Raw genomic sequence first — 27,374 nt, forward strand, 5'->3', positions numbered from 1 at the left:
TAAAAAGAAAAAAATAGTAAACTCACTGTATATTAGAATAAAAATTTTTAGGAAAAATCACTATATTTTCTAAAGCAAACTAACTAAGAAGAGTAACGTTTTAAAATTTTGTAAATCTTTTTAATGTTTGGCCTAAGAGAAAAGAGCTGGATTCTCACGTCTGCTTCTGCATTCAATTTGTTGTGAATGTTGTTGTGGATATCATGAATTGTATCTCTGTGAGACTTGATTTTCTTCATATAGTTGCAAAAAATAGGAGTATTTTAATAGCCTTTTAACGTATTTGCAAATACTCTTCTTTGACACTATAGTCAAACTCAACAAGTGTGGCTTAAAAGTTAGTTGCGATATGGAATCTAACACCATATCAATGAACTTTGCAGATTGTTTGCTATGTTAAAATCCATTGGTTTATCCTGCATTTTGGATTTTTTACCCTTGCATTGTTTTGGAATATCATTGCACTGGTCATTTGGAAAATACTGGTTTACTAAGTTCTGTAGATATTCCAAATGTTAACAGTTTTCGTTATGTAAAACCAAAAAAAAATCCCCATTCATTAATATCACCACTGATCTCAGAAAAGTCTTTAATTATTGGGAAGCTGTCAAGGTAGAGAATACAAGTTTTCCAAATCTTTAATTTTTTGTCAAAGCTCAAATTCTGTTGTGATGACAAATACTGCCAGTTGCTTTCCTTGAAATGACAGCTCACTTCATTCACTTTCGAGACAATGTCTGCCAAATACCCAAGCCTGAATAACCTTGGTTAGTCTGAGTTGTTTGTCAACTAAAAATGAAGTTGCATGAAAAAAGTAGCTAAAACTTGAGCAGTTGTAGAAGGTCTTTTCCTCAAGACAACCACCATCCTGTAGCAGAAGTGACTTATGCACACTTCCCATTTTGTGACACAGAATATTAAAAAGATTTGCTCAAGGATTGAGACTTCATAAAATTAATAATTTTTACTACTTTAGCAAGCATATTCTTTTTTTAAAAATTTTTATTTTAGCGTATTATGGGGGTACAAGTGTTAAGGTTACATATATTGCCCTCTCCCCCCCCCCAAGAGCTTCAAGCGTGTCCATCCCCCAAACGTCAGCCAGCATATTCTTAAGTGAAACTTTTTTTTTAAAGTGTGAGTATGTGGAGGTGAGCAACATGGTAACTGCTGGTGCAGCTGGTGGCCCTGCTTCCATACGTATGTGCTAAGCAGCACTTTTACTCCCCATTGCTTTTGCACCATTCCTGCAAATGTTGACACCATAAAAAAAAGCAAATAACAGCTTAATATACTAATTATGAAAAGTTATGACCTGAAAGGATTGCAGGGACCTCCAAGGGCCCAGTTGACCACATTGATAACTGCTCATCTACAGTAACATATTAGTGAATTAAAATGATTCTTTTGCCCTAAATGACATTATCTCCTAATTTATCATGATGGTGTATATTCAATATGAAGGATGCATAATTATAAATAGAAAAAACATTTTTTTCATTTTTGTGTTCTCATGAAGTAACTCATTAGCAGGTAATTTGAGTTGACAAATTTGGCTTGATGCACTGGTATTCATAAAATATCCTTAGCCAAGACTACGAGAGTTAATGCCATGGTTACATACAGAATTTGGTAAACATAGCTAACAATTATATAGCACTTACATATGCTAGGCATTGTTCTAAACACTTTAGATAAATTCTTTAGGCCGGCCAAGGTGGCTCACACCTGTAATCCTGGCACTCTGGGAGGCCAAGGTGGGAGGATTGCTCAAGGTCAGGAGTTCAAAACCAGCCTGAGCAAGAGCAAGACCCCGTCTCTACTAAAAAATAAAAAGAAATTAATTGGCCAACTAAAATATATATATACAAAAAAATATTAGCCAGGCATGGTGTGGCACATGCCTGTAGTTCCAGCTACATGGGAGGCTGAGGCAGTAGGATCGCTTGAGCCCAGGAATTTGAGGTTGCTGTGAGCTAGGTTGATGCCATGGCACTCTAGCCCGGGCAACAGAGTGAGACTCTGACTCAACTAACTATATATATATATTTTTTTTTTTCCCACTCTTTAATCCACAAATGAACCTATAAGGTAGAAACTGTTATTGTACTCTTTTCTTAGATGAGGAAATGGAGGCTCAAGGTCACATGGCTGGCGGGAGACAAAGCCAGGCTTCAAACCAAGCAGTCTGACTCCAGAGTCCATGATTTTAATCACTGTGCCACACCGTGTCTTTCCCTAGCATCATAAGGTTTTGAGAGGAAACTGAATTCCTAATACAGATGATTTAATAATCTTGTTACTATCTGTATAATTTCTGTAATTACATAGAGAAAAAACAGTCTAATACTCTTTTGGGGGAAATATATAATTTAATTTATACTTACCTATTTTAAAAGAGCACACTGCAGGTGTTAAACATTTCTTTAAATGTTATCTACCATTTGTATCCAGAATTCATTTGGTACAAGAAGTCTCTAAACGTGGCCTCATTGGAGCCAGACGTCAGAGCCTGTGTAACAGTGTACTCAGGATGTCTCTTCTCCATCTGTAGCAGAGTTCCACGGGCGCTTGGTGCAAGTGTAGATTCTTAGGTCACCACGGAGACCCAGATCAGGATCTCTGGCACAGGTTCTGGGAGCCCACATTTTTAATAAGCACTCTAAGTAAGTTGTGTGTGCTGTAAAGTTTGAGGATCTCTGTTGGTATCATATTCTTTTTCTTAAACAACTTCATTGAGATATAATTCATATACCGTATAATGCGCCCAGTCCTTATGTGTAATTCAGTGGTTTTTGGTATATTCAGGTATGTGAAACCATCACCACAGCCACTTTTAGAGCATTTTCATCATCTCAGAAAGAAACCCCATACCCTTATCTATCATTCCCCATTCCCTTTCTGCCCCAGGTTCACCCCTGGGCCTAGATTTCCCTATTCTACAATACAATCAGCTAGTATGTGGTTTTGTGACTGGCTTCTTTGACTTAGTATGATTTCAGGGTTCACCCATGTTGTTAACATGTGATAGTACTTCATACCCTTTTATGGCCAAATATCCACATTTTGCTTATTCCTTCATCCATTGATGGACATCACTGAGTTTTTACAAATTTTAGGTTTTTCTTAAATGTATCCCTTTTATCATCTCAAGTTTCTTGATGACCCACAAGGTGGGGTATTTCCACCTTTTAGTTATGAATAAGGCGACTATAAACATTTGTGTGCAAGTTGCTATGTGAACATATGCTTTCATTTCTCTTGGGTATACAGCTAGGAGTGGAATTGCTAGTTATGTAGTAATTCTATATTTAATTTTTTAAAAAACTGCCAGACTGTATTCCAGAGGCTGTACCACTTTGCATTCCCACCAACATTGCATGAAGGTTCTGATTCTTCCACATCCTCCCCAGCACATGTTATTATCTCCCTTTTTGACTCTAGATATCCTAATTGGTATTAAATGATATTTCATTTTGGCTTCTGATTGGGATTTCTCTAATGACTAAGGATGCTGGGCATCTTTTTGCGTGCTTATTGGCCATTTGTACATATTTGGAGAAATGTCTGTTCATATCCTTTGCCCATTTTTAAATTGGGTTATTTATCTTTTTATTGAGTTATAGGAATTCTTTATATATTAATATTTTAGATATACGATAAGTCCTTCGTCAGGTATATAATTGCAAATCTTTTTTTCTCATTCTGTAGGCTGTCTTTCCACTTTCTTGATGGTATCCTTTGAGGCACAGAAGTTTTTAATTTTGATGAAGTTCATCTTACCTTTTGTTGCTCATGCCTTTGGTATCACATCTAAGAATCCTTTGCCAAAACCTACACAGATAGTCCCCAACTTACAATGGTTTGACTTAGGATTTTTCAACTTTACCATGGTGTGAAAGCAAGACAGCAGAATCTGAACATCAAATTTTTAATTTTTATCTTTCCCCAAGCTAGTGATACGGGGTGTGATACTCCCTGGAGATGCATGGGCGGTGAGCCACAGCTCCCAGTCAGCCATGCATCACAGGGGTAAACAACTGAACCTCTAAAGCAGCAGTCCCCAACCTTTTGGCACCAGGGACGGGTTTCATGGAAGACAATTTTTCCATGGATGGGGGAGGGGAGGCAGAGCTCAGGTGCTGTAAATACACTCCCTGCCTGCCACTCACCACCTGCTTTGTGTCCTGCCCCACTCCTAACTTTCATGGAAGACACCTTTTCCACAGACAGAGGGGTGGGGGACAGAGAGCTCTTTGACCAGGTCCTTAACAGGCCACAGGGACCAGTACCAGTCCAATGCCTGGCAGGGGGGAATGGGGGAGTTGGGAACTGTAGCTCAAAAGTATGCATTTTCAACTTACAATGTGAGTTTCTCAGGATGTAACCACATTGTAAGTCATGGAGCATCTGCATTTACCCCTGAAAACTTACCCCTATATTTTCTTCTAAGAATATTATAGTTTTTGCTCTTATATTTAGGTCTTTGATCCATTTTATTTTTTGTATATGGTATGAGATAAAGGTCCAACTTAATTCTTTTGCATGGAGCTCATCAACATTCTTGAACTGTTAAAAATAGTAAATTTTAAGACATCGCAACTTGTATAAACTCCACTTTGCTCCTTATGGCTAGATTAGTCTTAGAAAGGCAGGAATTCACAAATATATCCATCATGTGACCACTTCATTTCATACTCTATTAACTTTTAAGTAGTCTACTAACAGTATACATAAAGATTTCAAACTGTATGCCAGATTTAGTCTGCCATATAATCTAGTCTCTTTATCTGAAATCTTTCCTGACAAAGAGGACTTTACTTTTTTAGAAGGTGCTGGTAGAGGCGGCTTTTCAAATCACAACAGTTGCCCCAGGGCAAATATGATCTTAAAAATTGGCAGTAACCTCTAGGATCTACTTGAGGCCAGTCATTTGAAATTTTTTGAGGTGAACTCAGCTTTGGGATAGAAACAGGATGAAATGATTTATAGAGGTAGGATATGGAAATGGGATGAGAAATCTTCCCCAAATGATTTCATCATTAATGCTTCTTATTTTATTAGGAATAGCTCACATGATTATACAGATTTATATCCAAATTGGTCTGCCTACTTTAGTCTGGCTAATCTGGGCATTGTTTAGTTTTTCTTTCTTTTTTTTTTTTTTAAAGCCAAATTTAGCTAGTTTTTCAATAAGGGATTGAATCAATGAGGATTCATTGTTGCATGCAAGACTCTGATAGAAGATTTTGTCCATACTGATAAAAGGAAAAGTTAATCCCTCCTAAACATAAAAACAACCAAAGTGAACACTCCAGCTAGCTGAACAGGTACAGCCTTTGTTCAGATGAGTTGAACATTTCCAGTCTTCTGCAAGAAAGAATTTTTTGCTTTGTTTTTTAAAGAGACAGGACTTCACTGTGTTTACCAGGCTAGAGTGCAGTGGTGTGAACATAGCTCACTGCAGCAGTGAATTCCTGGGGTCAAGTGATCCTCCTGCCTCAGCCTCCCAAATAGCTGGGACTAAAGGCGTGTGCCACCACATCTGACTCATTTTTTCTTAGTATTTTTTGAAGAGATGGGATCTCTCTGTGTTACCTATTACCTAGGCTGGTTTCAAACTCCTGGCCTCAAACAAGCAATCCTCCCGCCTCTGCCTTTTGAGTTGCTGGGATTATAGGCATGAGCCACCACACCTGGCAAGAAAGAGATCTTGTTTATCTATGTCTAGTGCGAGGCACAGTGTCTGGAAGTATGCTGAATGATTACTTGTCTTTCTAGACCAACCCTGGAATGGTTCCCAGCCATGGATTCAGTCCCAGATCTTATTTCTTTGACAACCCTCGAAGATATGACAGTGATGACGACCTTGCCTGGAATATTGCCCCTCAAGGACTTCAGGGAAGGTAAGACCTTAGTTTATGTCAGAGAGGCCTCATTAGGAGGGAAGGGCTGCACCAATGAAATGAATTCAAACTAAAAGGAAACCATGCAGTTGGAGGCAGTGTAGGACTGGGTAGCAGTAGTAGCAGATCATTTTACTTATATGAAACATTCAGGACTGAGAAAGGGCTGACATCAAAACTTTAAAAGCCTCATAGCATTATCATGTACAGTAATGTTTCCTAAACAATATTTCATGGAACGCAATTCCCTTAATAGCTATGCTGTGCAAATGGAAATGATGGTTTAAAAAGAAAATCAACTTTTTAAAAAATTACAGGGTTTCTTACAGCCTATAATATACTAATGTGCACTCTGAAGCTGCAAGAGGGAAATACAGCCCTTGACCATGGAATCACTCAGTGGAACATGATTTGGGATACCCAGGCAGATGTCTTTAATCACGCGTTCAAAAGCCAGAACGTAAATTGAATAATATTCATTTATTAGAATACATTATACCTTATAAGGGCCAAATTTTCAAATTTGAATGATGTGAATTCTTAATTGAAAATTTCATTTAAGTGGAAAGTATTTACTTTGGTCTTAATTTAGACAAATATTTATTTAATAAACACAGTCTCTACTATGTATCATATACTGTTCTAAGAGATTCACAAGTGTCAACTCATTTTGTCTTCACAACAATTCTGTGAGGTCAGTACTGTTGTTGGCTTCATATTACAGATGAAACAGCCATCTGAAGTTTAGGCGATTTGTTCAAAGTCACACAGCTAGTAAGGGGTCAGGCTGGGATTCCAACTCAGGCAATCTTGTTCAGATCTGTGCTCTATGTGAAGAGTCTGTATATATCTCAGTACCCTGTCTCCTGGTTTCACCTATGCTTATGTTATACTACCTTGTGAGTTTTAATAGGAAGAGTCTCCTTTCTTGAATATCCACTTGCAGATCTGGCTCAGAATATTTTGGATAGGGCAAGTAATTAATAAGAATTCAAACCAGCATATGTAGAAGCATACCTCTCCTCTTTGTCAATCCGAGACCCCCATCCTGTTCGTGGGAAAGGGGAGCTTCTTAGAAGTGGAAACTTTTACCTTATGCAGTCCTTAGTGAATTAAAGCCTCATCATTAATATTTTAACATTTTTCCCCTCTGGGGTGATACTTTTTTACTCCTTATTACTAACTGTAAAAGTCATTACAAAATCTTTAAAGGGCTCTGAAAAGAGTCCTTGCTTTAGGGACAGGAAAAGTGAAGAAAAGCTGTGAGAATACCTTGTTTTCTCAGTGGATCAGGGAGGAGAGACATCCTGGTTGGAGAGAATAAAAGGTGGTGGCTGAGAGAAAGAAGAAAGTGGACCAATCCCTAGGGCCCGAAGATGTAACGAACATAATCTGGAAGTGAGCCAAGGTACAAGGAGGACTCTTTGAGGTCAAAAGTTGTCCTTCAGGCCACTCAGATTCTGAGCTTCACCTCTTCCCTAAAAGTCTTCTCTTATCCAGTTATTCCATTACATTTCCTATTAATTATTTTGCCCCTTTAAACCCACACTCTGCCAGAGTAACCTTAACCCCTCACTTGCCAGAAATGACTTAGAGCTGAGGGTGTCCTGTCTACCTATATAGGGGAAGAAAAGAACTCCCTTTCCACTACATAGGGAAAATAATATTGAAAACAACTTACATGTGTTGAGTACTGACTATATGTTATTAATAGATATTGTTCTAAGCCCTTTATAGGTATTAACTGACTTAGTAACTACATTGTTGGGCTATTGTAGGGGCTATCAGTCCTGTTCTACAGATGAAGAAATTAAGGCACAGAAGTTATTTGTCCAAAGACATATAGGTTGTGAGCTATACTCCATGTTAGGATTCAGATATAATTTGCTGTAAAAAAGCAAACAATAAAACCTCTTATACTTAATGACTGGTTTAAGGTTCTAGTAATACTATACTTCTGGGCTTTAAAGAGTTTCAGTAGAGTTTAGTGGATAGGTTTCTATCACTGGGCATAGCACTGTTTTGTGGGAAAATAAGCTTCAAGAAGCTACTTTAAAGAACTTTGAAATTGTCTATAGTTTACATAAAATCCCAGCTCTACCTACTTATACTAGACATGTCATACATAGTATAATGTTTCAAGTTACTGAAATTTTTTTTTCTTTTTAAGTTTTGCTCCGGACTACTATGATTGGGGACAAGAAACCAACAGCTTCCTGGCACAAGCGGGAACTTTGCAACAAGACTCAACTTTGGATCCTGACAAACCAAGCCATGGGTAGCATCAGTTACCAGTTTCATGGATAATTTCCTGAGTTGAAAAGCTTCAGAAAGACAAACTTATTGACAGCTCAATTTTTAGGGCACTTTCCTTAAGAAATAGGACTTGATTTTTTTTTTTTGTTACAGGTTTCTAATGGCTCCATAGGACTAAGCAATAATTTAGATTTGATAAACTCTTAGTTTAGTACTAAAAAGTGAGCCTGGCTATTTCAGTGGGTATAATTTAAACTTTTTAAAGAAAATCTGTACTTTTATAAAGATATATTTTATATAACTTAAATAATAATGCTAAAGTATACTAGGGTTTTTTTCTTGAGAATGTTATTGCAATATATATTGCAGTTTGCACAGAATTTATGCATAATTCACTTTACAAGTATAGAATATATGGTCTAATAGTTTTTTAAGGCTTTTGGACTAAAGTATTCCTCAAATCCATACCTCTTCAGGTCACTCAGATCCTGAGCTCCACATTGGTGACTCCTAACATCTAGAGAGCTAATTGCAACTCGAATGTTGAAAGTTAAAATGAAAAGGAATATCAACAGACTGTGAGGTAACTGGCTCTTTAGAGTGTTTTAAGGTCCAGATGGTGCCTCAAAGAATCTCTAAGTTGTGCCAAAAGTCTGGGACTTCCTTTCAGTAGGGCACTAATGTGTACAATTCAATGATAACAAATTAATGATGTTAAAAATGTAGGTGACTTATACTATTAAACCTCCTCTGCTATATTCAGAGATTTTGCATAGTTCTTTCAGCCCAGTGAAATCTAATATCCATTACCTCAGGAGTACAGCAAGACTATACCTTTCCCAACTTGATGAACATTCATTGTAGTCAAGGAGAAAAAAAGATTCTAAAGCGGGCATTAATAATGTCCTAAGCCCTTGAGCTAAGACTGTGGAATCCTAATAATGTCCTTTATTTTTAAATAGCTTTATAAACAGCCTTTTGGAAACTGCACATTTAAAATATTGCAATATGACACACCTGTCTCTTAGCCATGTAAAGGGCATGTTCCACACAATTGCTTATAAGTCATAAGTTTCATGTTATGAAATCCTACCTCCCCGACCAGAAGTGCCATTCTAAAACCTCCACTATATACATTCTGGAGCCATAAAACTGCCTGTCGGGTGGTCAAATGCTCCGGTTTTCTACAAAGCAGAGATAAGGTTCTAAAGGAAGTATCTTTCTGCTCTGCCTAGGAAATCTCACCTCGAGACAGAGGGAAGGGCAAATGAAAAGGAACATACATTAATAAGTCCTGCCTACATGATACAACTCATTTCAGATGACTCTTACCATTTTTCTTCAGGAATAATTGCTCTCTGGGCATTGATTTCACAGAGATCAAGTCTGCTTCTATTTTGGTGGTATTTAAAATTAGGATCTCAGGTTTCACATGGGTCATGATTGGGTATTTTCATTTTTATAGAATATCTTTAGCCTGCATAATCCCACATAATAACAGTCTTGCCTTTCAGTATGTGGGTAAATTTGGGTCACGTACCATATAAAATAGTTACTTGTCAGGGAAAATTCTACACCGAAGCAAACCCTGCACTGTTGTTCAGATTGCCTTAAAATAATATAAGTTATTCTGAATAACTTTAAGAAACCCTATTGGGATCACACTGTCTTTATCACTAATTCTTGGAAGAATTTAAAGGCTGACTCAGCATATGCTTAAAACTCCTTCTATATTAGATCAGTTAAGGGCAGATATATTTTAAAAAATACAATGAGAAGAATCACTAAAATCATTGATTATAATCATATGTAAACATAATTGTTACTGGAAGAAAAATTGAAATGCTCAGCATTAACTGATAAAAGTCGTAGTCTACTTTCTGGTGAAGTTACTAATATTTATTTAAACTATTTTTTGTTGTAAAGGATAAAAATGTTCTAAGTATCTATTTTTTCTTCCCCCTTTTAAAAAAGTAATGCTAAACCTTTAGGAGTGTTGTAAACACAGAAATATTAAAAATTATGATTGATTTTTTATCAAACTATCTTTCTCTCATAGTAAATGATCATGTATACCCTGTGAAATATTGCAGGAATGGCAAGGGAAGGAGAATTAAAATTGCCTTTACCTTCCTAATTTACTTGTTCTGCTAGGTACACTAAAAAAAAATGCTTATGGGGAATACTAAATGCAAAGAGAAGAAAAGGAATGTTGATTACTTGTTCTAAAATATCCAAATGTCCTCTTGTTTTAAAGCAACACAATGATGTTAAAACTTTGATAGTTTGAAAGAGTATATAGGGAAAAGACATCACTGAAAATTTTGTATCATTTCTCTAAGTCTGATGCAACACTAAAAGGCTGCATGTGAATGTTTGTAAGTTCTGGAAATAATTTCTGTGTCCACCTCTGCAGCTAAGAATTCCAACTGATTTGTATGGATATCTTTCATTGGCTCTTTTTCCCTTTTACAATTAACCTGTTTGATTGAGCTGATGATTAAAACATCTGGAATGTGTTACAAGAGTTGTGGGCCGTCAGAAGTCTTGACTATTACAACACACACTTCAATCACATTTAGTTACGCTATTTCTCTCTTGAATGTATCAGGAACATTCTTAATAGCTGTGCTGATTTCCACGTTTAGCTGCTTAGGAATATTCCCCAGATTTTCTCTTTCACTAAAACCCAAGACAACTGCTCTTTGTTGGCTTTAGTAGTGTTGGGCAACACTTAGTTGAAAGCACCTAACCCTACCCCACCCCCTTGAGAAGCACTGTGAGAAAAAGGTTCTCATTTATATGGTGGATATTACTAGACTCTTGTTTTTATTTTTTTTTTTTGAGACAGAGTCTCACTTTGTTGCCCAGGCTAGAGTGAGTGCCATGGCGTCAGCCTAGCTCACAGCAACCTCAAACTCCTGGGCTCGAGTGATCACTTCTGCCTCAGCCTCCCGGGTAGCTGGGACTACAGGCATGCGCCACCATGCCCGGCTAATTTTTATATATATATATCAGTTGGCCAATTAATTTCTTTCTATTTATAGTAGAGACAGGGTCTCGCTCTTGCTCAGGCTGGTTTTGAACTCCTGACCTTGAGCAATCCGCCCGCCTCGGCCTCCCAAGAGCTAGGATTACAGGCGTGAGCCACAGCGCCCGGCCATAGACTCTTGTTTTTAACAGTACACATGAACTTACATTAGAATTAAGTATGTCTAAGTATTTGACACTTTATCAAGATATCCAACTAAACATTTAAAAAGTACTCTTTCATTTTAGATTGCTGCATGATAAAGAATAGACTGGTATGGGTCTGATCAGAGACACACCTAGTATTATTTTTATCATGAGAATTTTATTAAACATTTCTAACTGTGCATAATACTACTTAAGACTTCCAGATGGAGGAGCTGTTGGAAAGGATCAGGCTCAAATAGAATTTTTCTCAAGGGCTGTAAGTTTAAAAACTTACTCCCTTGAGCTAGATCTGTGACTTGTGTCTCTTTACCAGAGGTCCTCAAACTTTTTAAACGGGGCCAGTTCACTGTCCCTCAGATCATTGGAGGGCCGGACTATAGTTTTAAAAAAAAACTATGAACAAATTCCTATGCACACTGCACATATCTTGAAGTAAAAAAACAAACGGGCAAAAACACCCGCATGTGGCCCACCTATAAGATCCGCAGAATGCCTCCCTTTTTCTGCTGATTCCTATTGCTATGACTTTTTTTTCCAAGAATCTCACTAACCTCTGGCCTCTCTGCAGTCCTAAGTCATGGTATTTCTTGAAAACATTAAAGTATTTTTATGCTTCAGTTACCTTTTACCCTATACCTTCTTAGGGTGCATTTAGGATAAATAATGCTTTACACCAGGACCATTAAATTTGTGTGACTGAGTATCCTTACTGTGCTATCCCCTTGGTGAATCACTAGCCCAAAGTCTGGGCTTCAGATTTGCAGATTTAAAACCTGTCAAAGGGAGAACTACCCATTTAGATTCTGTGAAGGAAAGCCACAGGGCAAGTTAAATGACACCAGAATGCTGCTTGGTGAATGTGACTCTGCTCTGACCAACAAGTTGGTAGGGGAATGACTCTAAATGATTAATAGCATAAATTTATGATAATCTGATGGCACTGTCAAGAAGAGTCATTCATGTTGAAGTCACCTTCTCCACAGGTATCTGTCTTGGCCATTCCCTTTAGGTTGATATTTCTTTGGGTACAGTCTCACTGTAAACTAATATAATCTAGTTATGTTTAAGTTACATGAGGGCAGGAATGTTTGTTTTGTTCTCTGCTATATTCCCCGCTCCTAGAACAGTAAATGAATAGTCAAGTCCTGTTCTTTTGATAGATACTGTTTTTTGTTTTGTTTTTTTTTTTAAGGTAACTTCTTACACTTGCACTTTTATTCACTGAATGTTGATTTTACATTTAAGGGCCCTTCCCTCTTATCATATGAATCTTTGACAGATATCCAACTTTTGGACAATTCATAATGGAATAAAAAAGGAAATAGGCTTTTATATGAAAACAGTCCTTAAATCATTTCTGGAGACTAAGCCTTAAGACAGAAGCACTGAGATGAAATTCTGTCCACATAGGGACTATGTGCTCCATTTTGCCTTTACCTGTTTGGGGACTGGCAAATATACTTTGTACTATGATTTAATTATGTCAGTATTCTATCTTTATCAGGAAAGGTATCAAAAGAAGAGTGACACAGTAAGTGGTTTAAAAGTACAACTCTTGAGAGAGAACCTGAGTTGGACAGAGTTTTAGCATGTTCCATATGTTAAGGATTTTCAAAGCTCATATGGGAAAATAAATAGCTACGAAACCTGTAATAAGAAAAAAACGTGGGAATAGAGAGGACCAGTGCACCAGATATTAGAAATAAAGACTAATGAAAACAGGGTGGTACTGGTACATGACAAAATAGACCAATGAAATGGAAACAGAACCCAGATATAGAGCTAAATATATATGAAATTTTAGAAATGATAAATGTAGCTTCTCAAACTAGTGAGGAAAAAAATGAACTGTTCAATAAATGGTATCAGAACTGGGTTAATCATCTAGGAAAAAAGTTACAGTGGATCCATAACTTACATCTTATGCCAGTATACTCCACGGGTTCAATATTTAGATATAAAATAATAAAACCATAAATATTCTATAAGAAAATATAGGCAAATTATTCTATTGCTCTGGAGTGAGGAAGGCATTCTTAACTATGACTCAAAATCCAGAAACCACTAAAAAACTGATAAATCAGACTACATAAAAATTTTTTAAAACTCAAATGGCAAAACCATCATTAGCAAACCCAAAGACAGATAACAAATTGGAAAAAACTATTTGCAGCTCATTCCATTCAAAGGGTTAATATCCCTAACAAATAAAGTACTCTTAGAAATTGATAGGAAAAATAGCAACAATATGATAGAAAAATGGGCAAGATGTAAACACAAAAGAAAATACAGATGGCTCTTAAACATATTAAAATGTGGTCAACCTTACTTATAAAAGAATTTTCACATTGATGTATATTGTCATATATCAGAATGACCAAAATCCAACATTTTAGTAATATCTATGTTAGTGAGGTTGTAGGCGAACAGGTACTGTCATAAATTTCAGATGTATGAACTGGTAACTGCCCCTATGGAGGGCAATATGCCAGTATCTTTCAAAATTACAAATGCACATAGTCTTTGAACCCACAATTCCATTTTTGGAAATTTAGACACATTTACATAAATGTGAAATATTCCATAAAAAAGAGGTCACAACAAAAAAAAAACCTGTGAAATGACATATACAAGGTCTGGAAACAACCCAACTGCCCATTTATAGGAGACTTGGTTAGTTCAACAATGGCACATCCATTTAACAAAATACCAAGCAGCTACTAAAAAAAATGAGAAAGCCATCCAGTGATGTGAAGACTGCCAAGAAATATTAAGTCGGGGGAGGGGGAAACAAATAGTATATATATGTTTTTTGATAAGAGAAAAAACAAGATTTTCCATTTGTACATGTTTGTATATGCCTAAAAAAGTGTGGATAGAGATGTATAAGAAAACAAGAACAGAGGTTATTTATTGTGGGAGGTGTGTGTGTAGTGCAGGAAGCTGGGCCAAGGATAGAAGGAAGACATTCACTGAATAACTTCATATTATTTGATTTTTAACCATGTGAATGTATTACTATTCAAAAAACTAAATAAAATAAGCATATTTTAACAGTGTTATGATTCAATACAAATCAAAAGATGCTAAAAGTCCCTGCTTTTGAGATGAGTGGTAATAGGCCAACTTATGAAATTATACAAATTATATAATAGTCATACCACATTATGACTCAAATTCTAGCTTTAAAACCTAGATTAGAATCTAACTACAGACAAGTTGCTTAGCCTCACTTATCTTCAGTTTTCTCATTTATAAAATGGAGAATCATATCTACCTACTAGTGCAATTATGAAGGTATGAGGCATTTAAAGCCAAATGATGCATGTAAAGCCCTAACAGAGTGTGCCATTATGATTATAAGAAGTAGGAACCTCAGATTACTTATATTTTTCCCCTTCTCCACAAATTATAACCAAATCCTCATGCCATAAAAGAAACACTTAAAATAGACGGGCAAAACAAGACAGAAAAGATCGCAGAAACATGTACTTTTAATTCACATTTTCTAGGTTCTGGTGGGTACAACAGTAAATTATTTGGAATTCTGTTCAAAAATCAAAGCTGCACCTGTAGATGTTACTTAAAATAGCATACACATAGATTTATGTGTGTTTTTACCAAATAATTTCCATGATACCATGCACCTAATCTGTGTATTTTGGTGAATAGCTATGGTTTCTGCAGGTACTTCATTCAGTTTGTAAACTGCTGAGAGGTTTACTGTGAACTGTTCCCAAATTTCCAGCTGAAGGCAATGCTGATGAAGATCAAAATAGCTGTCCTTTCTTACATACAATGGCACCTAGGCAAAGTTGAAAAACACGGCACAGTATACACACAGAGATTACAAACATTGAATCACAATGTTAAAATGTCAAAACATTGACTTATCAAATTTTAAAACTGTGAAACCTATTACTATTCTGTCTGATCCTCCTCAAAATCTAAGAATCAAAACAAGAGAAACATTCAAAATTTACCAATTTTAATATAATTTGTCTGACTTACATAGATGCCACTTAAGAGCAAAATAAACTCATGTCATTGAAGGAAGGAATATTTTCCTTTTCTTCATTTTCATTACTTCATCAGCTGGTACAATCAATTCTGTCAATTATATTATCAAGTGCTAGATTTTTAAATTAAGTGATGAGATAAAAACAAAGTGCCAGGAGGTATTCACCAGCTAAGCATTTTCACAATGCAAACAATAGTCTAGTATCACTTCACAGCAAAAGGTATGTGAATTGGAAAAATAGTTAATATCACAAGGACTGTAAAAGTGTCACCACACTCATACTGTCATTTAATAAACAGACACATATGCAAAAATGTAGGCTGCCCCGTTGTTAGTATAGTGGTTAAAAAGAAAAAAATGTAGGCTGCCCCCTATAATCTAATTTATGATAAAGTTAATCCATAAATGAATTTCATGTTAATACCTCATTTGCTTATTAGTCATGAAAAAATTTGTTAAGAACTCTTTTTTTTCTTCTTCTGAGACAGAGTCTCACCCTGTTGCCCAGGCTAGAGTGCTGTGGCATCAGCCTAGCTCACAGCAACCTCAAACTCTTGGGCTCAAGCGATCCTCCTGCCTCAGCCTCCTGAGTAGTTGGGACTACAGGCATGCACCACTATGCCTGGCTAATTTGTGTGTGTGTGTGTGTGTGTGTGTGCGTGCGTGCATTTTAGTTGTCCAGCTAATTTTCTATTTCTTTTTAGTAGAGACGGGGTCTTGCTCTTGCTCAGGCTGGTCTCGAACTCCTGAGCTCAAATGATCCTCCCGCCTCGGCCTCCCAGAGTGCTAGGATTACAGGCATAAGCCACCACGCCCGGCCAGAAAGAACTCTTTATCCCAACCAGATCTTTTAATTTCCTAGAACACACTCTAATATACTATTTTTCCAAAGATTAAAACAAATCACACTTATAGAAAAGGCAATAAATGGAAATGACCAAGGGTTTTCTCTAGTAAATAGAGTAACACTACCAAAAAGATCTTTAAATTTACAGTAATAGACAAAGTGCAAAATTTTCACATTTTCTTAAACTCTGAATGAACACTATTAATTCACTATCAAGATTAGTCACTTTTTAGACAGTTCTCCTTAAGGTCCTTCCCCTCCTCTACCATACAATACAATACTTGCAACTCTAAAAAGAAAAGTGGCAGAGGCTCCAATCAAGCTAGTCTTTTTTATTCAACTTAAAAAACACCACCATCAACAAGACCCCAAGTTTATAAAGGTTAGAAATTAGAAAATAACTGAGACCTTCATGCCTCAACAATATCCCTCTAAGGGATGGCTAAGTATTTTTAAAAGAGGGGTGAGCCAACTAAATACAATTTAAAATCATCAATGAACACATTTCAGACTTTGGCAGGATAAGATAGCATTTAAGAGCACTTATTATTTACTTCAGAAAAGACTGCAGAATCTAAGGAGAAACTCTAGATTTTGTACCCGCATTACTTCTACACAGATGCAACCTTCCAAATTAATCATATTCTATCTACTGACACCTTTAAAACAATCAAGATTTTAAATACTGTTTAAAGATTTTAAATCCCAGGTTTATAAAATGCCAGTTTAGGACTTATTAGCCATCTGTTGGTACAAATCACACAAAGTACCATTTTTATACAATGAAATGAAATGAAAAAGGGGAGAGGCTTGACTTAATCTACCTGCTTACATATACTACCAAAGAAAATCACACTGAGAGTTAGAGGATTGCATAGATTGCATTCTAAAATTAAATCCTGTAAAAATGCTTTAATTTAAAATAGCAAATTTTGTATATATAATGCTTTGAATTGGCATTATAAATTCATATAGTTCTATTCAAATTTTATCAAGAAGTAATCTGTTAAATATTTATTCAATTTTTTTCCCTAAAAGAAACTAAGAATTTCTAAAATTTCTCTGTCCCCAAAACTTCTAGGAACAAAGAAAAGCAAAAGCAAAAAGAAGGTTCTAAGCAAAATAACTCTTGAGCCAGCCCACCAGACACACCTGAAATCTGGCCGGGGAGCATAGGGGGAGTACCTATTCACCTCACCAGAGCAGGTCGTTTAGACACAAAACAAAACAGCACAGCAACAACTAAAAATCTTAAATAAAAACCAATTAAGTTGAAGTCACAGAGAATCTTAAGGAATTTCTATGAAAGGGCCATTCATCACGGTGACAGTTACATATTATAGAAAGTGACACAGAGCTAGGCAAGGCTAAAAACATATTACAAAAATCACTGATAAATTTCTGTCACTGATACCAGCCCTAAGCAACATTTGTTCCCTACTTCTCCTTTTCTATAACACACTGTAAACAGTGTTATTAGAATGGAGACACAGTCATTTAAAGTTTGACAACTGGAAATATAAAGGGTAATAGAATAAAAACAAAACCAATTCTATGCAAATAAAATAGAATATTCAACAGATGAAAACACATGAAATTAAACACAGAATTAGTATAACTTACATATTTTAAAAGTATATACTTCATTTATAAATATTTCTAGTTGATAATAATCTATGAAGAATCATAAATATTCAAGTGAGCATTTGAATTTTTTAAGAGTTCAGAATTCTTGAAATCTTAGAAGATTAGTCTCTTTCTGCTGAATGTCCAAGATTAAAAGGCTTTTACATAGTCACTTTATGTCTCTAGTTAGACATATAAAAGCCTTTATTACCTACTGTGTTGTAATAAGACTTTAAAATTCTGTAACTCTCTTATACTTGTAGAAAGCCTATAGGAGAAAAAAAAGCACATTAGTACAGCATGATACTATGTACATGAAACATACATATTTCAGATGACTGATACATAGGCTATGATTTAAAAGCAAATCTAAAAGAAAAAAATGCAAGCAACACTAAACATGGAAGCTTCTACTCTTAAATTAGTATGCTATAGTTTCTTATTAAATATTGACAAAACATGGAGCTATGGTTCTTTGGTCTTGGCTTAGAAAGGGCAAAGGAAGGCGGTTAACTTCATATTATCCACTGATGTGAGGTTAATATGGGAACAGTGATATGAGTAAGAACCTCAAAAATTATTTACATTTGGTTTTTTATTTTATTTTATTTTTATGAGACAGAATCTCACTTTGTTGCCTGGGCTAGAGTGCCGTGACATCAGCCTAGCTCACAGCAACCTCAAACTCTTGGGCTCAAGCGATCCTTCTGCCTTAGCCTCCCGAGTAGCTGGGACTACAGGCGTGTGCCACCATGCCCAGCTAATTTTTTTTTTCTATATATTTTCAGTTAGCCAATTAATTTCTTTCTATTTTTAGTAGAAACAGGGTCTCACTCTTGCTCAGGCTAGTCTCAAACTTCTGACCTTGAGTGATCCTCCTGCCTAGGCCTCCCAGAGAGAGCCAGGATTACAGGCGTGAGAGCCACTGCGCCCCCAACCTACATTTAGTTTTATAAATTCATTTTGCACATTCCTCTCCAAATGACCACTCCTTTAACATTGCTTCCCAAACAGACTAATTTGTTTTATGTTGTTAGCTCCCTAAGGGTAAAGACTCTCCCACTGAGTCTCTGTCCGTGTGCCCTGTACCCATCGATACTTATGGTATTCAATAAATGATTACTGATTGAATGAATGAATGAAGTGTTTTTCAGCCCAGACCCAACAATAAAACTCTAGAATGGGAATCACAAAAAAATAATCCTATAAGCTCTATTATCCTTATGTACCATTCACGGTTGAAACAAGAAAAATGTTTTTCTTTATTTATTATAACTTACGGTGATATAGTATGCAGTATTTAGCTCCTTTTTACTCTTAAATACTTGATGAATAGTTATCTATTGAAAGCTTAATGTCAGGCAATGTTGTAAGCCCACCATATTTATGATCTTAACATTAAAAATACTATAGGCAGATATAATTAACCCTGATTTTACATTTTAGGAAAACTGAGGCTCAAATCAAGTAACTTACTCAGAGTTATCTGGCTAGTAGGTGGATTCTAACCAGTGAGAAAAGTTTTCTTATCCTCATTTTATAGAGAAAGGAAACAAGCTAATATAGAATAGTGATATGCTTGAGCTCACACTACTACTAAAAGGCAACCAGGATCCCAGAACTCTAGTATTCTTTAGAGCAGGACGGGTTGTATTTATGAATATTCTTTTTGAGAACCAGGGAAATTCTGATGAAATTCAATTTTTTTCATCTTTCTCAATTTAATTTTATTTGGACTTAAAATGTTTAAATTGTTTAAAATCTTTTTCATTTCAATTTCATTTTAAATAATTTAAATTTCATTCAGTTTCTCCTGTGTTATCTTTCTATAGGCCTCATGAGTGGGTAGACTGAATTTTTCATGAAATATCAATACCAATTAACAATGGACATTCTATTGTCTATCTTATGTTTGGGATGTCAACCTACATAGTCATCTTTAAATATAGGGGAGCAACAGGTAAAATCTTTGCTATTAAGATGGCAAATGTATATTCTATTTCTAATTTAACTGCTTCTTTTTAACTTAAGATGCATATTAAGGAATAATGTCTATATCACTTGAGTCCCCTATTTAACAAAAAATTCTTCCTTCATTTCACTTTTTGCCCTTTTTTCCAAGGCAGCAGAGTATTATTTATTGTCTATGATTCTTTTCCTTCTATAGTCCCCAGTTGGTATTACATGTATCTATGCAGATAAATTCAAATTATTTTTTAAACCACTGGTGATGTAAACAAGCAAGCAAACTGTATGTCTGTAGACAGAAAAAAATGAGGGAAAGAAAAATGACTCCTCAGCTTAAGAAATAAAGAGCAGATAAAGGATTTAATCTCTTTTTCTTTTATCACTTCATCCAAGCTTTCGTCCTTACTCCTGCTAATTGTGTTTGAACATGTTGGAGCTGGCTAAAGAAACTATTAGGAGAATGTTAATAGTTTTCCCACAAAATTGAGGTGGCAAACTGAGAAATATTCTATTACTTTTAATAGAAACTTAATTTTTCCTATGACCTATAGGGAAACTGACTTGTCAGCATTACAGCCACTCTAAGTGAGTAAAGGTATAATATAATTGTATCTTTTTGTCAACAAAACAAACCCTACGTTAGCAGAGAAGACGATCTTTGCAGTTTGTTGAAACCTGAAGAGGAATCAGAAGTCTTTCACTGTAAAAATGGTTCTTACCGTCCAAAAGCATTTAAAAGAGCAACTATTTCCTGTCGCGTGAGTTGGAATCCTTTAGATGGGCTGTTCTCTGGAAGCTTTTGGATTTCTTTTTCAGAGAATAATATCTTCAGGGCAGTTCCTAAACCCTGAGTCTAAAGAAAATAGCAAAAAACTTACAATCAACTTTACATAATTAACTACTATAAAAGTTTAAAGGAATACTTAACCAGCCACTGTTACAACAGTTAGGAAATTCATATGAACTGAGCTTTTCACCAAAATGTTAAGCTACAGTAAACCTCACAGGTTATGTACATGATAAATTTAAGCTGTTAATGAAACCTGAATAGCCTAACACTAGATACATATCATACTATTCTCCAAATTACTAAAATGCCTTTTTTTAACTTTGAAAATAATCACATTAGGATTACAATGTTCAGTTTGTAACATTAAAAGTATTTTCTATATTCTTTAGCAAATTCAAAACTCAGAGATTAGTGATGCCTACACTTAATTTTTCAATTATTAGCACTAGAGAAAAAGATTTGATTTCACTGTAGCCTCCATTATTATAATTCTGTCTCTTTGCTATAAATTATCATCTTTGTAAGAAAATAAGAGAGAAAATACCAAACAGTCCATTTTACCCTGAATATATAGGGTAATGGGCCTGCCTTGCAGAAGTTTCCTATTTTGTGACTAGGTGGTCTTATTTTGATCATTGAAACAAATTCAATAACCAAATTTGATATTTAAGTCTTTTTATATAATTGTATTTTTACCTTTTATATACTCTGTTCATAACTACCGACTTCAGAAATGAATTGTACCAAGACAAAAACATAGATAAAACTAAAATCATTACATAGACTAATACAAAAACATCCTTACACATACACATATAACACGTAGTTTAATAATATTATTTTTTTATCAATAAAACAGAAAAATCACACTTTGGATCTGCCTATTTCTTAACTCTAGTTCAATGAACAATGAGGATATTTTAATAAAAATTTTGAACTCAGTGGAAAAACTTAAGATGAATAATAGTTTCAAAAGAGAAGACAACAACACACAGACCTGTAATTTTCCCCATAATCTGCATTTGTCACATCCAACACAGTCCATTATACGGGAAATATTCTTGAAATGTAATCGGAATTCCTCCTAGTATGCAGAAAATAATTTCAGTATAATTAGACTTTTAAAATTAAATTGCATTTGGCTGAACTATAAGAAAAGTTTTTGAAGTTTATTAGAGTTGTGTTTTTCAATACTGAAGAAAATATTTGAATTTGTATTGCATAACAGAGCACATAAAACAACTGATGTTATTAATAAAATTCATTCTACATGTTACTTCAACAAACTTTTTACTGAGGGGGTTTACTTTATTTTTTTGAGACAGAGTCTCGCTTTGTTGCCCAGGCTAGAGTGAGTGCCGTGGCATCAGCCTAGCTCACAGCAACCTCAAACTCCTGGGTTCAGGCAATCCTCTTGCCCCAGCCTACCGAGTAGCTGGGACTATAGGCATGTGCCACCATGCCCAGCTAATTTTTTCTATATATATTAGTTGGCCAATTAGTTTCTTTCTATTTATAGTAGAGATGGGGTCTCACTCTTGCTCAGGCTGGTTTCAAACTCCTGACCTCGAGCAATCCGCCCACCTCGGCCTCCCAGAGTGCTAGGATTACAGGCGTGAACCACTGGACCCAGCCTACTGAGGGGTTACTTTATGCAAAACACCAAAATGTGCACTATGGGAGACACAAAAGTAAATAATACATGGTCTTTACTTTCAAGGAACTTAACTGCTGCTTCCATTTGATATCTACATACACCCAGTGATAAATACAGCTATTTTATGTTTCATTTATTTTTGATGCTTTGTGTGATCCTATATCAGAAAGCTAGTCCTAGAATAATCATCAATTTTTATTGTCACTCCTTAGTATTATACTATGTTTTTGTCATGGTTGCTCAATTAACATCAGTGGTGACAGGCCTCTGTGAAGTGTATGGTCCCAGTTTCCCATGTTTGCTAATGCAGATTCTACAGACACTTACCACATCCCTGTATTTTGTGGAAGTAGTTTCCTACATAGAAGAAACTCTTCTGCCTGTAAGCATGTGTGTGTGATATGCCTCTAAGATTAAGCTCACCTTATCTGAGGAACATTGGTTAAGACAAAGTGTCCTCATCCATTTCACATGGCAACCGAGGAAAGCAGAAACTATTCTATCACACTGAGGGAAACACTTTACTGCATGAAGCTGGAGGCAAGTAGCCTGAAAACTCTGGCCACCACAAAGCCCTGTCCAGCTGCCCAAAGGGTTGAAAAGAATCAATACCTTGACAAAAAAAAGACAATATAAGTAGAACACAAAAACTCCTTTGCTGGCCATTCTCATGTAATGCATATTCTTTGGAACAGATGGAAAGTGGACTTAGGTTCTCCTTTATACACCCTTGAAAAATAGCAAACAAAATTCCAGCATTGTGTAGTTGAAAGCTTGTTGTGAGACCGTAGGCCTTGCTTAGTCTCACTTTCCTCATCTATAAAAATATACATAATTACAGTTGCCCTGTCTGTTACAGAAGAGCATCCTGAAGATAAAAAGTAGAATATTTGTGTGAATACTTAGAAAAGAGGAAGCATTATAAAAATGAAATAACATTAAATACCACAATAGCAATTTACCTCTAAAACAGCTGTTATGCCAAACCACCCTCCAACACTGACATATAGTCGGAGCTAAATTACTTATTACAGAAATACCAAGAAATTCTCACCAATGGAGAATCACTCAGTATTCATTTACTGGTTCTTATAGTACAGCTGTATCTAAAATACACTGAGGTCAAATGTGATTCAGAATTCAGAATTGTTTAAATTTTAGAAATACAGTACATACTCTGTATATTATGAAATCCCCCACCAGAGTGTGAGGCAACACCCTGAGGTCAAATACATTAATGATTCTGCAGCAAAAGGTAAGAGAGCCGGGCGCGGTGGCTCACGCCTGTAATCCTAGCACTCTGGGAGGCCGAGGTGGGAGGATTGCTCAAGGTCGGGAGTTCGAAACCAGCCTGAGCGATACCCTGTCTCTACTAAAAACAGAAAGAAATTAATTGGCCAACTAAAAGTATATATAGAAAAAAATTAGCCGGGCATGGTGGTGCATGCCTGTAGTCCCAGCTACTCGGGAGGCTGAGGCAGGAGGATCGCTTGAGCCCAGGAGTTTGAGGTTGCTGTGAGCTAGGCTGACGCCACGGCACTCACTCTAGCCTGGGCAACAAAAGTGAGACTCTGTCTCAAAAAAAAAAAAAAAAAAAAAGGTAAGAGAATATTCATACAAAGCAGAATTTAAAAAAAAAAACTACTATGAATATTATTTGTATTCTTACATCAGGTCAGGTTGGGTTTTGCTAACAAATTACCTTGCACCAAACATGAGAAAATGTTACGGTTTCTGGAGCTTTCTGGATTTCAGAACTCCATATAAAAGACTGTAAAGCTGTACTAAAAGAATATTTGCCAGTCAATTTTAAATACTCTGATGAACATTTTAAGGGTACAAGTTGTTTCTTAATGTACTTTACACAAATGAAAACAAAGAATGCCTAGTAAGTTTGATAATGTTCCTAAAATATATTCTCTGTCTGATATTACAGGTCAACAGGTTAAGTTTTACCTTAGCTGAAAAGGACAAAAACAACAGTTTCAAAAACTGTAATATTCCATAAAATAAAATTTAGATAAATATACTATTTATTGCCCTCAAAGCTAAAAGCTATTTTGATAGCTGCATCAAAACAATATATACACTGATTTTAAACTAAAAAAATTTTCTCTCAAAAAATCTTTTAGAAAGATTACAACTTTTATAAAGTTGTAATACTTACTGGACAGAATAATAACTGAGGATTCACTAAGCAGTTGGTTAAACTAGAAAAGAGAAAGGAATTAAGAAGGAAATAATGAAGAGGGCTTTTTGTATCATTTATAGTAAAATCCAATTAGACTAACTTCAGCAAGTTGGAGAACTGGGAAAGAAAAGAATTTAGATGAATGGCATGAAAAAACAACCAGTAAACTGCTCCCAACCCTATCCCCTAATAAAGAACTTTTTACCTTTAATGATTTGGCCCCTTTTTTGTCACCCGCAAACATGGATTTCTCATCAAAGTGCATAGGAAAGGACCTGGTAAAAACAACAGTTACATGTTACAGATGAAAAATCCAAGTACTCTGTATTAGAAATCTGATAGAATTTTCTAGCCCTAACAAATATTTAAAATTCATTATTTAACTCATATGTAAGGTTTAGTAAAATAGGAAGGTGACAAACAGTTCACATATAAACTATTTAATAAAAGATTAAAGCAAGATACAGATGGTTTTGTAATTTATAAAATTTTAATGTTTTAAAGAAATTGTATAAAAAGTAAATTTTAAAAATGCTAGAGAGGAAAAAAATAGAAATTATATGATAAAACAATCTAAACATTTAACTGAAAATAACCTATGTGAAAAATAGGCAATTCTTAACGTTCTTTTAAAATTGAATACATAATTTACTTCTTAATCTAACTTTTCCTCCATGCTCATTTTAACAACCAGTAAACTCAAGTTTTATAGACCAAGCATTATTTTAAAAAGGTTATATTCTAGAAGGAAAGGCTAATGTTCCTTTACATATTTATCTCAATGTTAACATACTTATAATATCATCTAAATTTAAATTTTGTAACTGGAATAATAATTGATAGAAAGAACATGAAGTAATATTGAATTTTCATACTACATAAAATTTAGTGATATTTTAAGATATAGTCTATTCTCAAGTAGGAAGTTTCTGCAACAAAACTCTATAGATGTTTTTATTTATTTTTTATTTTTTTGAGACAGAGTCTCGCTTAATTGCCCAGGCTAGAGTGAGTGCTGTGGCGTCTGCCTCGCTCACGGCAACCTCCATCTCCTGGGCTCAAGCAATGCTACTGCCTCAGCCTCCCCAGTAGCTGGGACTACAGGCATGTGCCACCATGCCCAGCTAATTTTTTCTATATATATCAGATGGCCAATTAATTTCTTTCTATTTATAGTAGAGATGGGGTCTCACTCTTGCTCAGGGTGGTTTCGAACTCCTGACCTCGAGCAATCCACCGGCCTCGGCCTCCCAGAGTGCTGGGATTACAGGCGTGAGCCACTGTGCCTAGTCTATAGATGTTTTTCAGTTGACGTTTTAAGAAATATTTTTTAAGTACTTAATTTCTATTAATCATCTTCCTTCTTAGTTTTAATTCTCCTTTCCCTAACTTTTAGGAGTCAGTTTTTGTTGTACTTTAAGTGCTACCTCATTTGAATACAGAGCGGAAAACTTCAGATTCCTGATACAGTCAGTTCTTACTTTGTATCTTGAAAGATGTTCAGTAGAAGGGTTTTTGTGTCAGCATCTTCTTCTACATTTCCAGTGTAAAGATCGACAATCGAGCGCTCAAAATATGGGGCCACCTTTGACAAAGCTCGAAGCTCAATCAAGTATAAAAAGTACAGATTCTTTAGCCTTCTTGGACCTTCTCCCTTGGTTTCCACAGGGTCAAAGCGCCGTTTAAATTCTTTGATATTAGGTCCCCAACTAGGTTTACCCCAGGTTTCTAAAGAGAAACAGAATACGTTACATTTTTTAGTAAATGGAATATTTTTTTGCTTTAGAGACAGGAATTTCCCCCCAATAATTTTTACACTATTAGAAGGCAAAACTTCCACTTAAAAATATGATTACCTTCCAAAAGATAATTTGCACATAGATGTAAATTGATACTAGCATGAAGTCCCGATATAAGCTTATAGAAGACTCTTTTCTCCAGACACAAACCTATTCAGAAAAATATTGAAAAATAAATCACACCCATTTCGATAACAGAAATATTGAAACAAGGAGATTCAGTACATAGGCTTATTTTCAAAGTTAAGATTCAAAGTTATTAAAAATAACTCAAAGAATAACATAAAAACAATTAGGTCAAGATTCTCTTATTAGAATACAAAATAGGATTCTTGCTTTAGAATGGAGTTAACCGATGAGAACTTAATACAAAACAAGGCAGAAAAGTTTGGGCTACTGGAAATCCAAACACTATGAATACAGTTAGCAAGTTCCTATGTTACCCAGAAGGCAACAGCACAAGTATTTTTGTGGTTTAGGCTAAAAACTTACTAAAGCAAATAATTATAAAGTCAGTGCTTTGACTTAATAGCTGGTTCTCCTTTTCCTTCTCTGTATGTGTTCTTTTGTTGAGCCTACTTGACAGTGGAGAAAGAAGGGTCTTACTAACTCTCTGCCCTGGACGTCTCTAATTTCATTTACCTACATATTCCACTTGCAAGGAGCTGAAACGTGGTAAACAGATATCTAGGAATTTCAACTAATAAAAAAATGTATGTGGACTATTTATTAATATTGTTTGAGTAGTATCATATGAGATGGAATTCAGGATAAATGAAGGAAGATTATTTTATGCAGCCTTCTTAACCCACACAGGCTTTTGCTCAAAACTTGTGACAGAGGTCAAGATAATCTCACCATCCTATCCTACCCCTGCCTCCATTTTTAAAAATTTTCTCTTATAATACTAACAGATTGTGAATATACTTAATATCACTACATAGTAAACTTAAAAATAATTAAGATGGTCAATTTTATGTTTACCACAGTAAAAAAATTTTTTAGAAAAATATTCTTTATAGGAAATTTTAAAATAAATAAAAATGCAGAAAAGTAAGTTTTAAGAAGTCACTAGATGCAGAGCAATTAGCTTTTTCCTCTTTTTACCATCCAAC

General features: G+C 35.4%; 2 protein-coding genes across 7 annotated transcripts in view; one reads left to right on the forward strand and one right to left on the reverse strand.

The window, feature by feature from the left end:
* The window catches only part of GPR137B (G protein-coupled receptor 137B), a 79,005-nt gene that overhangs the window by 39,840 nt on the left and 11,791 nt on the right, over positions 1 to 27,374 (forward strand). For 2 of the 5 annotated variants that reach the window (XR_012913552.1, XR_012913551.1), the window contains exons 6-8: positions 5,782 to 5,906; positions 8,077 to 8,184; positions 8,639 to 8,745. Coding sequence is in view for 3 of the 5 variants with exons in the window: in XM_012738286.2 (XP_012593740.1) it covers positions 5,782 to 5,906; positions 8,077 to 8,184; positions 8,639 to 8,654 (249 nt within the window). In the remaining 2 variants the exon portion in view is untranslated. Of the gene's footprint in view, positions 1 to 5,781; positions 5,907 to 8,076; positions 8,919 to 27,374 lie in introns of those variants that run through there. The other 3 variants (XM_012738286.2, XM_075995491.1, XM_075995492.1) reach the window with 3 other exon arrangements.
* The window catches only part of ERO1B (endoplasmic reticulum oxidoreductase 1 beta), a 62,757-nt gene continuing 50,219 nt past the window's right edge, over positions 14,837 to 27,374 (reverse strand). Inside the window, exons 11-17 of one of the 2 annotated variants that reach the window (XM_012738288.2) lie at positions 26,317 to 26,409; positions 25,942 to 26,188; positions 24,666 to 24,735; positions 21,610 to 21,696; positions 20,542 to 20,675; positions 18,066 to 18,122; positions 14,837 to 15,165 (exon numbers count right to left, since the gene is read on the reverse strand). In XM_012738288.2, coding sequence (XP_012593742.1) covers positions 15,150 to 15,165; positions 18,066 to 18,122; positions 20,542 to 20,675; positions 21,610 to 21,696; positions 24,666 to 24,735; positions 25,942 to 26,188; positions 26,317 to 26,409 — 704 coding nt within the window. In that variant the 3' untranslated portion in view covers positions 14,837 to 15,149. Of the gene's footprint in view, positions 18,123 to 20,541; positions 20,676 to 21,609; positions 21,697 to 24,665; positions 24,736 to 25,941; positions 26,189 to 26,316; positions 26,410 to 27,374 lie in introns of both variants that reach the window. The other variant, XM_012738289.3, reaches the window with a different exon arrangement.

The sequence above is a fragment of the Microcebus murinus genome, chromosome 19 (assembly GCF_040939455.1).
Source record: "Microcebus murinus isolate Inina chromosome 19, M.murinus_Inina_mat1.0, whole genome shotgun sequence".
Lineage (NCBI taxonomy): Eukaryota > Metazoa > Chordata > Mammalia > Primates > Cheirogaleidae > Microcebus > Microcebus murinus.